Source organism: Rhinoderma darwinii, chromosome 10 (assembly GCF_050947455.1).
Source record: "Rhinoderma darwinii isolate aRhiDar2 chromosome 10, aRhiDar2.hap1, whole genome shotgun sequence".
NCBI classification, from domain to species: Eukaryota; Metazoa; Chordata; class Amphibia; order Anura; family Rhinodermatidae; genus Rhinoderma; species Rhinoderma darwinii.
This window is the reverse complement of record NC_134696.1, coordinates 61,907,605-61,923,476: the sequence shown is the minus strand read 5'-3', so window position 1 is coordinate 61,923,476 and position 15,872 is coordinate 61,907,605. Positions and strand designations below refer to the sequence as shown.

General features: G+C 46.7%; 1 protein-coding gene across 4 annotated transcripts in view; it reads left to right on the top strand.

Moving 5' to 3' along the window:
• LOC142662093 (sulfotransferase 2B1-like) overlaps positions 1–15,872 on the top strand; it is an 86,920-nt gene that overhangs the window by 44,166 nt on the left and 26,882 nt on the right. For all 4 annotated transcript variants that reach the window (XM_075839988.1, XM_075839990.1, XM_075839987.1 and 1 more), the window contains exon 3: positions 12,409–12,620. In XM_075839988.1, the coding sequence (XP_075696103.1) occupies positions 12,409–12,620 (212 nt within the window). The remainder of the gene's footprint in view (positions 1–12,408; positions 12,621–15,872) is intronic.

Here is a 15,872-nt window from a genome sequence, read left to right as displayed (position 1 = left end):
ATTTATAATTTGGTAGCAAAAGATTCAGTACAACTTGTAATTTATTGATTTAAACTTCTGCTCATTCTGGGCTTGGGAATACAGTGGTCAGTCCTACTTAATGATTGAAAGCCTTCCCTGTATGAGTTTGAATATAGAGATAGGTGTCAATCAGTGATTAGGACTGCCTACTGGACTCCTAAACTCAGAAAGTAAGCCCCAACTAAATGAAGACGCAGGCATAGTGTAAGGGGCACATGATAAGTTTGTTTGGAAAGTCATGTAGATGGTTTAAGTAGCATGGGAAGTGAATTAAAGGGTTAATAGAAAAGCGGTTGGTAAATGGGCCTGATAAGAAAATGGGAGGAGTTAAAGGAAATATAAGGACTGTTGGGATAGAGGCAATCCCTCTTTCCTTATGGGCACTGTAACTAGAAAGTGATGCGGCTCTGCAGCACGGTGCGGGCTGCTGGAAAAGTAGATAGGGGGGGTATTGCCTCTGGTGCCTCCCACTGTGGTGGATGGTAATGAGACCCGCACGCGACAGCATGTTAGGCCTGCGGTGCGGGTTTCCCCGGAGGATACGCCTCGTTCCCGTCACCGCCGTGGGAGTCCCAGCAGGGACCCTCTGGCTCCCAAGAGTTTGTCTTGCTCGGGCGGCATGAGGGCTGGGAGGAATCCCGTCAGGTGGGCGGTGTCATAGGCATTGGGAGGAGCACGGCCACGAACATCCTCCTCCCCCTCTCTGTACTTGCACAGCGCAAGGTCACGGCTGTCCCCAGCACTAAAGTATTGAGCGCAGGGGGGCTCTGCGGGCAGAGCTGGAGTCGTCACCGGCGGGCAGGGTCTGAGAGAGGAGTGTCTACCCCTCCTACAGGAGTAGGGAGGATGGCGCTGGAGGCCGGAAGCACCTGGCCTGTACCTGATGCTGACGCCGCGGCCTACGCTCGGGAGGTAGGCCGGCGCCCATCTTGCCCGCCCAAGGGAGCAAGATGGGGGAGAGGACAACGGCAGCAGGAGGGCGGCGACTACAGTCCAAGATGCAGTAAGGAGTATTAGCTCAGGCATGTGGAAGGCAACTCAGCTTATGCCACGCCTGAGGTGGATCGTACTATTTCTGATGGGCTAGTTCCCACAAGGCCTGCATCACCGCATTTCCATAACTCCGCCGGCAGCAGGTCATGGTCGGCCCCTTCAGGGCAAGAATCTGGTTAATCCAGGATCGCGGCGACATCTTCCGGATCCTTGGTGACGACCACTGCTCAGGGATGGCCGGGTGAGTCTACCACCTTTACTTTTGCCTGGGTCTGCAAGGGGGGTTGGTTGGGGGGACATGTTTTCTGTAGATAGTATGCAACTGTTTTTTAGGGGGATGCAGGAATTTTTTTAATAGAGGTGGGATAGGGTCCAGGCAGTACCTGGCCTCAGTATGGGGACCAACTGGTAATGGCGGTAGTGGCAGGTGCTTCCGCGGGGGGGTTCTGAGGCATTTGTTATAGACACGGCGGTAGGGGTTGAGATGGCGGCAGAAGCAGGGAGTGGGGCCCCCAAAAGGTGGTGGATGAGGTACGCTTGGCTGATGCCACAAAGGGCAAAGTGTATGTTTGCTTTGATGGTCCTCTAGGGGCGCATTTGAAGATGGAGGTTAGACAGAAGATTTGGAAGGACGAGTGTGTGGAGATATTTTCTTTGCTTCCTTTGGAATAATTTAATCTCGACCAGATGAGAGCAAGAAGGAGGAGGAGTGGAGGAGATATAGGTTGATTCCCCACACCTTTTCTATTTGGTTGCAGGCTTTCGCTATATTGGCAAATGTGGCGGGAGAGAAGGTGCCGGAAAATTGTTCCGCGCTTTTTTGTTACCTGGATTCCGTGGGGGATGCTTACAGGGTGTATGGTGGAAATGTGTGTTTGCGGTATGACGAACTGTTTAGTCAACTGAAGGTGGTGCATCCTTCATTGAAGTGGGATCATAAGGATATTAGTCTTTGGATGCGCCTTATGTTCGCCAAATGGGGGGCATCAGCACTTTTGCTAAGCAGCCTGTGGTCAGGGGCAGCGACTGGTCGGTCAGCTGCATCCGGTATAGGATTTTGCTGGCAATTCACTGAGGGACACTGTAAGTTTGGTACGTACTGTACAAGCGCAAGTGCTCTGGTTGCGGAGCGGCACACAGACTTTCCAGGTGCTTTAAGAAGCATCGAGGCAAGGTCGGTGATGAGCCATGGAGGGTGGAAAAGATGCGTCTGTTTCTCGCGGTTTATCCAAATAGGCAGGCGGCGGAATTGTTGTAGAGTGGTTTCCTGAATGGTTTTAAAATTCTTTGTTCATTGCCTTGTCCTCAGAGTATTCCACGCAATTTATCTTCTGCATTGGCTAAGCCGGATGTAGTGATGGAGAAATTGATGAAAAATTTGGCTCTGGGCCACATAGCTGGGCCATTTGATTCCCCTCCTGCTGATGGGTTGCGTGTATCCCCTTTGGGCTTGGTCCCGAAATAGGAGCTTAATAAATTCTACCTGATTCACCATTTGTCGTACCCTGATGGCGCATCGGTGAATGATGGTATTGATCCGGAGCTTTGCACAGTTAGCTACACTTCTTTTGATGCAGCAGTGGATTGGGTTCGGAGGTATGGTAAAGCGGCTCCGTTGGCTAAAACGGACATTGAAGCTGCTTTTCGAATGTTGCCTGTGCATAGTTTCTGTTTGTGAGGTTGTTTTTGGCAGGGTGGTTATTTTGTGGATTGTTGTCTCCCGATGGGTAACTCAATCTTATGCGCCTATTTTGAGACGTTCAGCGCCTTTTTGGAATGGGTAGTGTGCCAGGAGGCTCAGGTGGCCTCTGTGTTGCATTACATGGACGATTTCTTGTTCGTCTGTACGCCGGATAAGTATGTGTGTGCTACATTGTTGTATACCATGAAAAAGGTGTCGGACAGTTTTGGCATTCCACTAGCACCTGAGAAAACTGAGGGACCTGCTATGGTCTTCAAGTTTCTTGGGATTGTTATTGACTCAGATAAGATTGAATTTCTGCTATCGGAGGATAAGTTGGGGGGAGCTTCAGGATTTAGTGTGGCGGGCATTGAGGTTGAAGAAGATCCAATTACGGAAGTTGCAATCATTGTTGGGTCAACTTAATTTTGCTTGACGGATTATGCCCATGGGGCGTTTTTTTTTGTCAACGGCTGGCTAGTGCTACTGTTGGAGTTCGTTGCCCTCATAATTTTATTTGGTTGTGTGGGGACCTGAAAGCCAACTTATTTGTTTGGATGAAATTTTTTAATTGTTTCAACAGCTGGTGGGTACTAATGGATAGGCCTGTTTCCAGTGTAGACCTGGAATTTTTTACGGACGCGCCAGGAGTGTGTGGTTTTAGGGCACATTTCTAGGTGCTGGGGTTTAGCCGGAGGCTTGGCACTCTTCTGGTTTGGTTCGTAATCTGGCTTTGCTGGAATTGTTCCTCATAATTGTGGCTGTGGAAATTGAGGGGAACAGATTGCTAGATAGGTGGATGCGTTTTGTTTGCGACAATATGGGAGTGGTTCATTCCATTAATGCAAAAATGGCAAATTCCCCCCACCCAGTGGTGTCTTTGTTGCGTCACTTAGTTTTGCGGGGCTTTATGTTAAATTCGCATTTTGTTGCAGTACATGTGCCTGGTGTTCTGAACTCGGTTGCTGATTCCCTTTCTCATCAACAGTAGGACAGGTTATGCCTACTGGCGCCGGTGGCAGAGGCACAGGGGATCCCTTGTCCAGAGCTGCTCTGGACTATGGTGTTGTAATGGTGATGTCTTTGGTGCAGAGATCTGTGTGAGGGGCATGTGGACGGCTTACAGCAGGATTTGGAAGATTTGTTGCACAGCGCTCAGGTGAGGAATAAAACTAGTGATAGGGAGGCGTGCCTCCCCTATTTTATTGACAGATCATATAGTGAAGGGGTGTCGAAGTCCGATATGGGCCGCAGGCTGGCGGCTATAGCATTCGGTTTAAATTACGGGATCAAACTGATGTCACCTTCTTGGTTAAACAGGCAATGAATGGTTTTCGCAAAGGTTCCATGACTAGGGACGCTAGGAAGCTGGTCTCATTTGGGTTTATAATGTCTTTGGGTAGATAATATCGCCTGGACAAGAACACTTAAAAAATGTTTTCATTTTATTAAATCTTTAAAATGGGCAAATCAAGCCAATATTTCCTATAGATACCAGGCTAACCAGGTAGGTAGGACTAGATAAGGATACCAATACACTTAGATTAATATATTTATGGAACTACTCCAAATATCTAGTTAAAACATATAAATTCTGTCCCTACCTGGAGTAAAGATCTGATACCTAGCAGAGTGTGCATTCACACTAAAATGAGATACAGTACATACATTTCTTATGTATTAGCACCCATAGATAGCAGTGCAGCACCTAGAGCAGTAGAGTGCATTCACACTTACAAGGAACTGTACATTTAGACAAAAGTGTGCATTCACACTAGATAGATATGGTAAAGTATATGTGCATTCACACTAATTAGCAGGACCTACAACACAGTGTGCATTATCGCTGAAATAACGACCAGCACATACAGGTAATGTGCATTCACACTCCTCAGCAGCAGGGTAACACCTAAGGTAGTAGTGTGAATTCATGCATGACGAATATTGTACACCCGAGAACAAGAGTGTGCATTCACACAAATCAAAATTGAACGCCTAACGTGTTTCCACATCCTTAGTTTAAATAGAACGTTTCTTCAGAGGCATGGGTACTGAAGAAGATTAGCTGTAAAGGATCTGCCAGACACAGCTTCTGTGTCAACGCCCATAGGTAATCAGTCTGAACCTGCTTCTATGTCTGTGAGACTGACTCCATCTTCCACCACTCAGGATGACAGGCTTAGGAGTGGGAGAGCCTATCACAGCCTGGCCAGACGGAGCTAGCTCCCGCCCTCTGTCTATTTATACCTGCCTTTCCTGTTCCTCCTTTGCTTGTGATTCTTCTCTGCTGGTTTCCTGGCCCTACTGCAGCTTCTTGAACTACTGACCCTCTGCTTGTTATTGACCTTGGCTTTACTGACCACTCCTGCTCTGCGTTTTGTACCTCGCTCATCTCGTGGTTTGACTCGGCTCGTTCACCTCGCTTGTTGCTCACAGTGTTCCCGTGTGCAACTTCCCCATTTCCCAGGCTTCTTAGTACCCTTGTCTGTTTGTCTGTCGTGCACCTATTGAGTGTAGGGACCGTCGCCCAGTTGTACCCCGTCGCCTAGGGCGGGTCGTTGCAAGTAGGCAGGGACTGAGTGGCGGGTAGATTAGGGCTCACCTGTCTGTCTCCCTACCCCATCATTACATAATCACTAGCCCATATACCTAGTCTACCCTGGTCCCTGACACTCTATGGACCCCCTTGAGACCCTGGCTCAGCAAATGCAGGGCCTCTCCCTACAGGCCCTGGCTCAGAGGGACAACCAGCCTGATGCTACCCTGATAGTGCCCCTCACCTCACCTCTTGAACCCCACCTCAAGTTGCCTGACCGGTTCTCAGGGGACCGGAAGACTTTTTTCTCCTTTCGGGAGAGTTGTAGGCTCTATTTTTGCTTAAAGCCCCACTCCTCTGGTTCTGAGAGCCAGCAGGTGGGTATAATTATGTCCCGGCTCCAGGACGGGCCCCAAGAATGGGCCTTCTCCTTGGCTCCTGACGCCCCTGAACTTTCCTCCATTGATCTTTTCTTTTCTGCTCTTGGGCTCATTTATGACGAAACTGACAAGACTGCCTTTGCCGAGAGTCAGCTGGTGACCTTACGTCAGGGTGAGAGACCTGTTGAGGAGTATTGTTCTGACTTTAGGAAGTGGTGTGTAGCTTCTCGGTGGAATGACCCTGCCTTAAGGTGCCAGTTTAGATTGGGTCTGTCGAACGCCCTGAAAGACCTGCTAGTTAGCTATCTCTCTTCTGACTCTCTAGATCAGGTTATGGCTTTAGCGGTACGACTTGACCGACGTCTCAGGGAACGACGACTTGAACGTTTTTGTGTTTTCTCCCCTGACTCCCCCATGATGTCTCCCGAGGTTCCGTTGCTTCGTTCTTCCACGGAAGACTCGGAGGTACCTATGCAACTCAGGGCCTCCGTGTCCCCCCAACAACGTAGAGAGTTCCACAGGAAGAACGGTCTCTGCTTCTACTGTGGGGATGACAAGCATCAAGTGAACAAATGTCCTAGGCGTAAGAATAACCAGTTGGAGGAACTTCCGCGCCTAAGTGACCATCTGGGAGGTCACTTGGGCGCACAGGTATTTCCCGTAAATATGAAACGTAATAAAATCTTGTTTCCCTTTCAGGTCTCTTTTGGTGGTAGGTCTGCTACCGGCAGTGCCTTTGTGGATTCAGGGTCGTCTGCTAATATTATGTCTGTGGAATTTGCTATGTCTCTAGCTATGCCATTGATTGATTTGCCTAAACTTGTCCCGGTAGTGGGTATCGACTCCACTCCTCTTGCTAATGGTTATTTTACACAGCATACCCCTGTTTTTGAACTCCTTGTTGGCTCCATGCATTTGGAGCAGTGCTCTGTACTGTTGATGCAGGGATTATCGTACGATTTGGTTCTAGGCCTTCCCTGGTTGCAGTTGCATAATCCCACGTTTGACTGGAATACTGGGGATCTTACTAAATGGGGCAATGAATGCATGACGTCATGTTTTTCTGTTAATTCTATTTCTCCCCCTGAGGAGGTGAACACTCTACCTGAGTTTGTTCAGGACTTCGCTGATGTTTTCTCTAAAGAGGCCTCCGAAGTGTTACCTCCTCATAGAGAATACGATTGCGCAATTGATTTGATACCAGGAGCTAAGCTCCCTAAGGGTAGGGCTGGGTCTAAAAATATTAAGGCTGATGCACTGTCGCGTCGCTTCATGGCCCGCCCTCCTTTGGAGGAAGATCCTGCTTGTGTTTTGCCTCCAGGTATAATCATTTCCTCTATTGATTCTGATTTAGTCTCTGAAATTGCGGCTGATCAAGGTTCAGCTCCCGGGAACCTTCCTGAGAACAAGCTGTTTGTTCCCCTGCAATTTCGGCCAAGGGTACTTAGGGAAAATCATGACTCCGCACTATCTGGTCATCCAGGCATCCTGGGTACCAAGCACCTCATTGCCAGAAACTATTGGTGGCCTGGGTTGCCTAAAGACGTTAAGGCCTACGTCGCCGCTTGTGAAGTTTGTGCTAGGTCCAAGACTCCCAGGTCCCGACCAGCGGGCTTACTATGTTCTTTGCCCATTCCCCAGAGACCTTGGACCCATATCTCCATGGATTTTATCACCGATTTGCCTCCATCTCAAGGCAAGTTGGTGGTGTGGGTTGTAGTAGACCGCTTCAGTAAGATGTGCCACTTTGTGCCCCTCAAGAAACTACCCAATGCTAAGATGTTAGCTACCTTGTTTGTCAAACACATCCTGCGTCTCCATGGGGTCCCTGTCAATATTGTTTCTGACAGAGGGGTACAATTTGTTTCATTGTTTTGGAGAGCCTTCTGTAAAAAGTTGGAGATTGATCTGTCCTTCTCCTCTGCCTTCCATCCTGAAACTAATGGCCAAACTGAGAGGACTAATCAGTCTCTAGAACAATATTTAAGGTGTTTTATCTCTGACTGTCAATATGATTGGGTCTCATTCATTCCCCTCGCCGAATTTTCCCTTAATTACCGGGTCAGTAACTCGTCAGGGGTTTCCCCCTTTTTCTGTAATTTTGGGTTTAATCCACGATTCTCCTCCGTTTCGCCTGGTAGTTCCAACAATCCCGAGGTAGAGGTCATTCATCGGGAACTGTGCACAGTCTGGGCCCAGGTTCAGAAGAACCTAGAGGCGTCCCAGAGCATACAAAAGACTCAGGCAGATAGAAGACGTTCTGCTAACCCCTTGTTTGTGGTCGGGGATCTGGTGTGGCTATCGTCAAAAATTTGCGCCTTAAAGTCCCGTCCAAGAAGTTTGCTCCCCGGTTTATAGGGCCGTACAAGGTCATTGAAGTCCTCAACCCTGTCTCCTTCCGACTGGAGTTGCCCCGTCTTTTCGAGTAAATGACGTGTTTCATGCCTCCCTCCTTAAACGCTGCTCCCCGTCCTTGGCTCCCTCGAGGAAACCTCTGGTCCCTGTTCTCACCCCTGAGGGGGTAGAATTCGAGGTGGCCAAGATTGTGGACAGCAGGATGGTCCAAGGCTCCCTCCAGTACCTGGTCCATTGGAGAGGATACGGGCCTGAGGAGAGGACTTGGGTTCCAGCCCGGGATGTTCACGCTGGGGTATTGGTCAGGAGGTTTCACCTTCGTTTCCCCAATAAACCAGGTCCACCTAGAAAGGGTCCGGTACTGTAAAGGATCTGCCAGACACAGCTTCTGTGTCAATGCCCATAGGTAATCAGTCTGCACCTGCTTCTATGTCTGTGAGACTGACTCCATCTTCCACCACTCAGGATTGGCAGGCTTAGGAGTGGGAGAGCCTATCACAGCCTGGCCAGACGGAGCTAGCTCCCGCCCTCTGTCTATTTATACCTGCCTTTCCTGTTCCTCCTTTGCTTGTGATTCTTCTCTGCTGGTTTCCTGGCCCTGCTGCAGCTTCTTGAACTACTGACCCTCTGCTTGTTATTGACCTTGGCTTTACTGACCACTCTTCTGCTCTGCGTTTTGTACCTCGCTCATCTCGTGGTTTGACTCGGCTCGTTCACCTCGCTTGTTGCTCACGGTGTTCCCGTGGGCAACTTCCCCATTTCCCCGGCTTCTTTGTACCCTTGTCTGTTTGTCTGTCATGCACCTATTGAGTGTAGGGACCGTCGCCCAGTTGTACCCCGTCGCCTAGGGCGGGTCGTTGCAAGTAGGCAGGGACTGAGTGGCGGGTAGATTAGGGCTCACCTGTCTGTCTCCCTACCCCATCATTACATTAGCACATCAGTTTCTCTTGCAATATTGTCTGTCCGTCCTGTGTCTCCTAGAGCTTTTCTTATAACAGCACGGTTCTGGTACCTGACCGCCAGTGGCAACGCGTTAGGCGTTCAATTTTGTTTAGCACACTACTACTCTAGGTGCTGCACTAGTATCTATGGGTGCTAATACATAAGAAATGTATGTGCTGTGTTTCATTTCAGTGTGAATGCACACTGTGTCGTAGGTGTTGCGTTTCTGCTACTGAGTGTTCATGCACACTCTGCTGCTAAGTATCAGATCTTTACTCAGTGTGAATGCGCACTTTGCTATCTCATCCAGGTACGGATAGAATTGATATGTTTTAACTAGATATTTGGAGTAGTTCCATAAATAATTTAATCTAAGTATATTGGCATCCTTATCTAGTCCTACTTACCTGGTTAGTCTGGTATCTATAGGAAATATTGGCTTCATTAGCCCATTTTAAAGATTTAATAAAATGAAAGCATTTTTTAAGCGTTCTTGTCCAGGCGATATTATCTACTTCTTTATCTGATGTCTTTGGGTGACCAATTGGGGGAAGGATTGTTCTTCTCAGTTTGAATCAAACTAGGAAAGACTGGGCTCCATAGCAATCTTTTGACTGGTTCCCCACCAGGTGCCACAAGCAGCCCCCCTTATAGATAGTGCCCCCTGTAGAATGTGCCATACAGCCCCCCTGTAGACAGTGCTATACAGTCCCGCCTATAGACAGTGTCACACCCCACTTATAGATAGCGCCCCAACCTACCCCTTGTAGATAGTGCCATACAGCTCCCTGTAGATATTGCCATAAAGCCCCCCTGTATATAGCGCTATACAGCACTCCCCTTTTAAATAGTGCCATACAGCCCCCCTAGTAGATAGTGCCAAACAGCCCTCCTAGTAGATAGTGCCACACAGCCCCCCTCTTAGTAGTGCCACACAGCCCCCCCATGTGTATAGTCCCACACAGCCCCCCCATGTGTATAGTGCCACACAGCTCCCCCTTGTGTATAGTGGCACACAGCTCCACCTTGTGTATAGTGCCACACAGCCCCCCTTGTATACAGTGCCACACAGCCCCCCTTGTATATAGTGCCACAAGGCAATGGCACATCCGAGAAAGTTGTATCAGCCAGGGGGATGTCAATCAAACATGAAAAGGAGGGTTTGGAGGCAGGACTATGTGACTCTTCAGGATAGTGGCACTGCCCCATGACCCTTTAATGAGTAATTAGCATATAGTGCACGCTGTTTTAAAAGTGGATTTTAAAGATTTTGCTGCATCTGGGAAAAAAAACATACATTTGGAAATATTGTCTGGTCATGTATTACCGCATGGTGGTGGTTCAACGGGTTAAAACTACCAGACAGGTTCCCATGAAATATACAATGAATTGAGAACAATTCCATTTCCCCATGCAATTTTGTTATTATAAATATATCCTATATAATTACAGCTCCAGAACCAAGCTCATACATATATACAGCACCAGAACCAACCTCAGTACATAAATACAGCACTAGAACCAAGCTCAGTACATATATACAATACCAGAAGAAAGATCAGTACATAAATACAGCCACAGAACCAACCTCAGTACATAAATACAGCCACAGAACCAAGCTCAGTACATAAATACAGCCCCAGAACCAAGCTCAGTACATAAATACAGCCCAGAACCAAGCTCAGTACATATATACATCCCCAGAATATACATCCATATATACATCCACAGAACCAAGCTCAGTACATATATACAGCACCAGAACAAAGCTCATACATATATACAGCACCAGAACAAAGCTCAGTACCTAAATACAGCATCAGAACCAAGATCAGTACATATATACAACACCAGAACCAAGCTCAGTACATATATACAACACCAGAACAAAGCTCAGTACATATATACAACACCAGAACAAATACAGCTCAATTTAGTGCAACCCCTGCCGTATAGGTTTGTAAGGCGTAAAACTACGGCTCCCAGCATGGCCCAAACAATAGTAAGGATATGCTGGGAGATGCTGTTTCACAAAAAAATTCATACCACCCATCATTTCGCTGCAGATCATACAGTGACTACAGTACTGATTAGAGGCAGAATAAACATTTACATTAAGTGACTCACCGGTGACGTCTCAGATTCTAGTTCTTTTTTTCTCCCTCTACCTCTATGATGGATTTCTCCCGGCCATGACCCATTTTCTGCTCAGATGTCTTCAGCTTTTCACATTTAAAACATTTCTGCACCTATAGACGAAGTTAAAATTCTCAACACCTCTAAATATAATAAAGCGCCATACACTGCACCACTAACTATAATAGCGCCATATATTAATAAGATAAACTCAAGCACTCCTCTGGTAATAAGATCAACTCAAGCACTCCTCTACAAGAGGGGTGCTTGAGTTTATCTTCTTAACATATATGGTAATATTCCGTGGTATATGACTTTCATGTTGCATGGCATACAGAGTACTTCAACTTTGATTTTTATTTATTTATAAATTGGCTGCAGCACAAATTAGAGTGCTAGCCCCTGCTGTAGATATTTACACAGGGCATTCTAGTGGTAGCTTTTTACTACAGTAGCCCGATTTTAGGAATTTCCATTCATATATTTGGACATTCCAAATACATAGCATCTTTACTACCAACCGCCAAATGAGTTATTACTGAGTGGATACCTTAGTTTGTTATGCTGGTAATATACATTAGATAGCTGGGCTGAATGATCATTTGGGCAAGAGCATATCTTCTCATACCTCCAACAAACATGAACGCTCAGTTCTGCCGAGTATGCATGTTTAATTAAATGTTTAGAAGGGCATAAGCTGCTGCCACACAGCTCTGGCCAGCGGTTTATCTCCTCGGAGAACAAAAAATCAGGCATAGTGAAATCCAAGATGTCCGATCCTTCTTTCTCCCATGTGTCCCCCCAGTGGACGGTTTGCCTACTCTCACACACATTAGACCGTTTCATGATACTGCCAAAATTGGTGGATATGGCAGACTTTTAGCTATAGCTATGGCCATCTTTAGAATATGAGGGGGGTTGCATCATGCAAACCCTTAGCAGTTGACATCCTTCTTTTACCCTTTATCATTATTTGTTTATTAGAACATGAAAGTCCCAAAGCCCTCCATGCACTGTATATTGCAGGCTTCTATTCAGTGAGAAAATGAATGGTTCATGTTTGATTTTACTGTTTTTTTTTTTTCTCTCACCATTCTGCTCTGCATGGGCTGCGTTTATGGTAGAATTATGATATTCCATCCTCTGAGTTTTATGAAAATACATTCTTTGTACACCTGTTAATTCTGTGGTAAGTTTCTTTAATGTAGCTTAATTTAATGCTATGTAAGATTTTCAGGACAAAGTATCCAGTTAAACACATACAGCTATGTCTAACCACAAGGGAGTGCTCCACAAATTTGGGTTCTTCAAAGGCCCTCAAAGCGACATATGACCATGACCTGTTGATTTTAATAACTTTTTAGGAACCACGTGGATGATGGAAATCTTGAGCCTTATCCGTAGAAATGGGGATTTTACCTGGTGCCGTGAAGTCCCAAATTACATGAGGATCCCCTGGCTTGATGTTAGTGGGATTGGAGAACAGTTGGTTGTTGGATGTCAATCCCCACGTTTTCTTTCATCTCATTTACCAATACAGTGTTTTCCAAAGTATTTATCCTCTTCAAAAGCAAAGGTGAGGACTGCGATACTAGATAATGAAGCATTTTAAATGGTACAAAGTACAATGGGACTGATGGGCAATAGAAGCTAGACAAATTTCAGCTGTAAAGTTATATCTAATATATAATAGTATAAAAAACACATTTCACAATTTCCTTAAAGAGTTTATCTGGATTTTTAAATTTTTAGAATAGGCCATCAATATTATATCAGTGGGAGTTCGACTCTTGGTACCGCGGCCATTCAGCTGTTGAAGTGGCCGCGGCGCTCATAAGAGTGCTGCAGTCTCTTCATTGTTCACATGGTTCTCGTTTGTACTAAGGATAGACCATCAATTTTAAAAACCCGGATAACCCCTTTAACATTGAGATCTTTAACATTTCCTGCAGTTAAAGAGCACCCCCCTCAAAGAAATGGAGATAAGCTCCAAAGTTTCCCTCTTATGTGACATCTTTAGCTACAGTTAAGTCCAGAATTATTTGGACAGTGACACAAGTTTTGGCATTTTAGCTGTTTACCCAAACATGTTGAATATACAGTTATATAATGAACATGGGCTTAAAGTGCAGACTCTCAGCTTTAAATTGAGGGTATTCACATCCTAATTTGAGGAAGGGTTTAGGAATTACAGCTCTTTAATATGTAGCTGCCTCTTTTTCAAGGGACCAAAGGTAATTGGACAATTATCTCAAAAGCTATTTAATGGGCTATTCCCTCATTAATCCATCATGAATTAAGCAGGTCTGGAGTTGATTCCAGGTGTGGCATTTTCATTTGGAAGCTGTTGCTGTGAACCCACAATATGAGGCCACAGGAGCTCTCAATGCAAGTGAAACAGACCATCGTTAGGCAAAAAAAAAAAAGAAGAAATCCATCAGCGAGATAGCACAAATGTTAGGAGTGGTCAAATCAATGGTTTGGTGGATTCTTGAAAAAAAAGAGCGCACCGCTCCATATTCCCCCACCCGGCGTGCGCCGTATATATACGGCGGATGTCGGGAAGGGGTTAAACGCCGTAGCGCCCAGGGTTGTCTCTCCAACCAATCCCAGGCGTTGGGGTTTCTTTGGCCTCTGGGAACACAGACGCACAACATGGCCAGTGAGGCCGCAATATAGGCAGAGTCCAGAGGTGTGTCTGCACTGTCTTTCTTGAACGGACAGTTTAAACCGATCCACCTGCATCGGAACCTCGGGCGCTGCACAAGAACAAGGCAAGAGGGGTTGCTGGAAGTTGGGCGCCAGTCTAGGAAGCCGTCTCTCCTATAGAATCTCTTGAGATCTCTCCCTGAGCTTTATGTCCACACGGGTAGCCAGTAGAATCAGGTCGTCCAAGGCAGCTGGAAGATCTTGAGCAGCCAGTTAGTCCTTGATCTCGGCGATAGGCCATGCCAGAAGGGTGCTACCAAGGCCTCTTTTTTCCAGAACAATTCTCCTGCCAGAGTCCGGAACTGGATGGTGTATTCGCCCACGGAGGTGTCCTCCTGACGCAGGTTAAAGATAGCAGTGGCTGCCGACGAGACTCGGCCATGGTTCCTCAAATACGGAACGGAACAACCGCACGAACCCCTGGAAGTCTCGGGTCCCTGTCGTTCCCAGATTGGATTCCCAGGGCTTTACTGGCAACTAGAGATATAATGAAGGCGATCCTGGCTCCATCTGAAGGAAATGCTCGGGCGTGCAGAGTGAAGTGGATTTGCCATTGATTCAGAAACCACTTGCTTGAACTTGCGTCTCCATGGAACCGAGGTGGCAATGGCAGCGAGAACCGAGGGTCCGAACTGGGGCTGCCAGGAGATGTAGCAGGAGAGTCAATCAGAGGAGCTTGAATAGGAGCGGTGAAGGAAGTAGCTAGCGCCCCTAGCTGCTGTGCCATGGAGTCTACTGCCACAAAGAGTTGATCCTGTCGTGCTTGCAGATGCTGGAGGTCTGCATGGCTTGGGAGGATGACAGGCCCTTGACTTGGGCAGCGGGGTCCATGGCCTGAGCGTACTGTCACGGCGCAGGGTGTGGACCCACTGGGCCGTGCTGCGTGGCGGGGTAGCAGCTGGCCAACAAGGTAGACAGTAGCGGAGGCACGATTTGACTTTCACAGCAGATGGCACCGTGGGTGCAGTGGAAGACACGACTTGACTTTCTCAGCAGGTGGCACCGTGGATGCAGCGAAAGACACGACTTGACTTTTTCAGTAGATACGATAGCACGGGATACAGGGTACAGGCAGCAGGAACGGGTAACACTGGAAACTGGAAAATACTGGGAGACCATTTGCAAGACAAACTTAGGTATACAACAACGCTCAGGCGGGGAACAAGTGGGCAGAGCCCTTTTTTTAGTCCAGCAGCCATTTGGGCTAATTATTGATGGGTGACAGCTGGACGCGTACAGGCCCTTTGAGTGCCGGCATCTCCCTGGAGGGAGCTGACGCCGCAAAGTCAGATCTCCATGGCCGGGGCCGTCAGAGGGTAAGTCTGAACGACGACCCCCGGCCATAGACGTTACACCCATTACTACTATCTAAGGGTCCATTTTCAGACCTTGGCTTCTATATACTGTAAGAATTTTTGGGGATTTGTTTTATTATCCTTCGCCACCTGCCTTTCATTTTGTATTTTTGCTAATTTTATGACATTTTTACAGATTTTCTTACGCTCTTTATAATTTAAAAAGGCTACAGATGTACCCTCAGATTAGTATTTTTCAAATGCCCTTTTTTTTTTGTCATGTATTGCCCTTTTTAGCAGAAGGTGTGAGCCATGTGGGGTTTAATGTTAGTCGTTTATACTTGTTACCCATAGGAATCAATTTTGCACTATAATTACCCAAAGTAGGTTTGAAAATCTCCCATTTATCATTTGAACCATTATTTGACATTAGTTTTTACCAGTCTATATCCTGAATTGTAGTCCTCATCCTGGGGAAATTGGCCTTCTTAAAATTAAGTGTTTTTGCCCTCCCAGCCTGTGTTTGTTTTTTTACAGCATAGGTAAAATTTAACTATATTGTGATCACTGTTACCAAGGTTTTCACGAACATTGACATTCCCAACAAGCACTGCATTATTAGAAATTAACAGAACCAACAGAGATTCATCTCTAGTTGGGTCTTCCACAAACTGGCTCATAAAATTTTCCTGCAACAGGTGGAAGAAATGTCTCCCCTTTGCAGTTGAAGCCGAACCATGATGCCAATTAATATCCCGGTAATTAAAATCTTTCTACAGTACCAGCCTGCTCCATCTGTTTATATAGCTGACCTTCCATCTCCT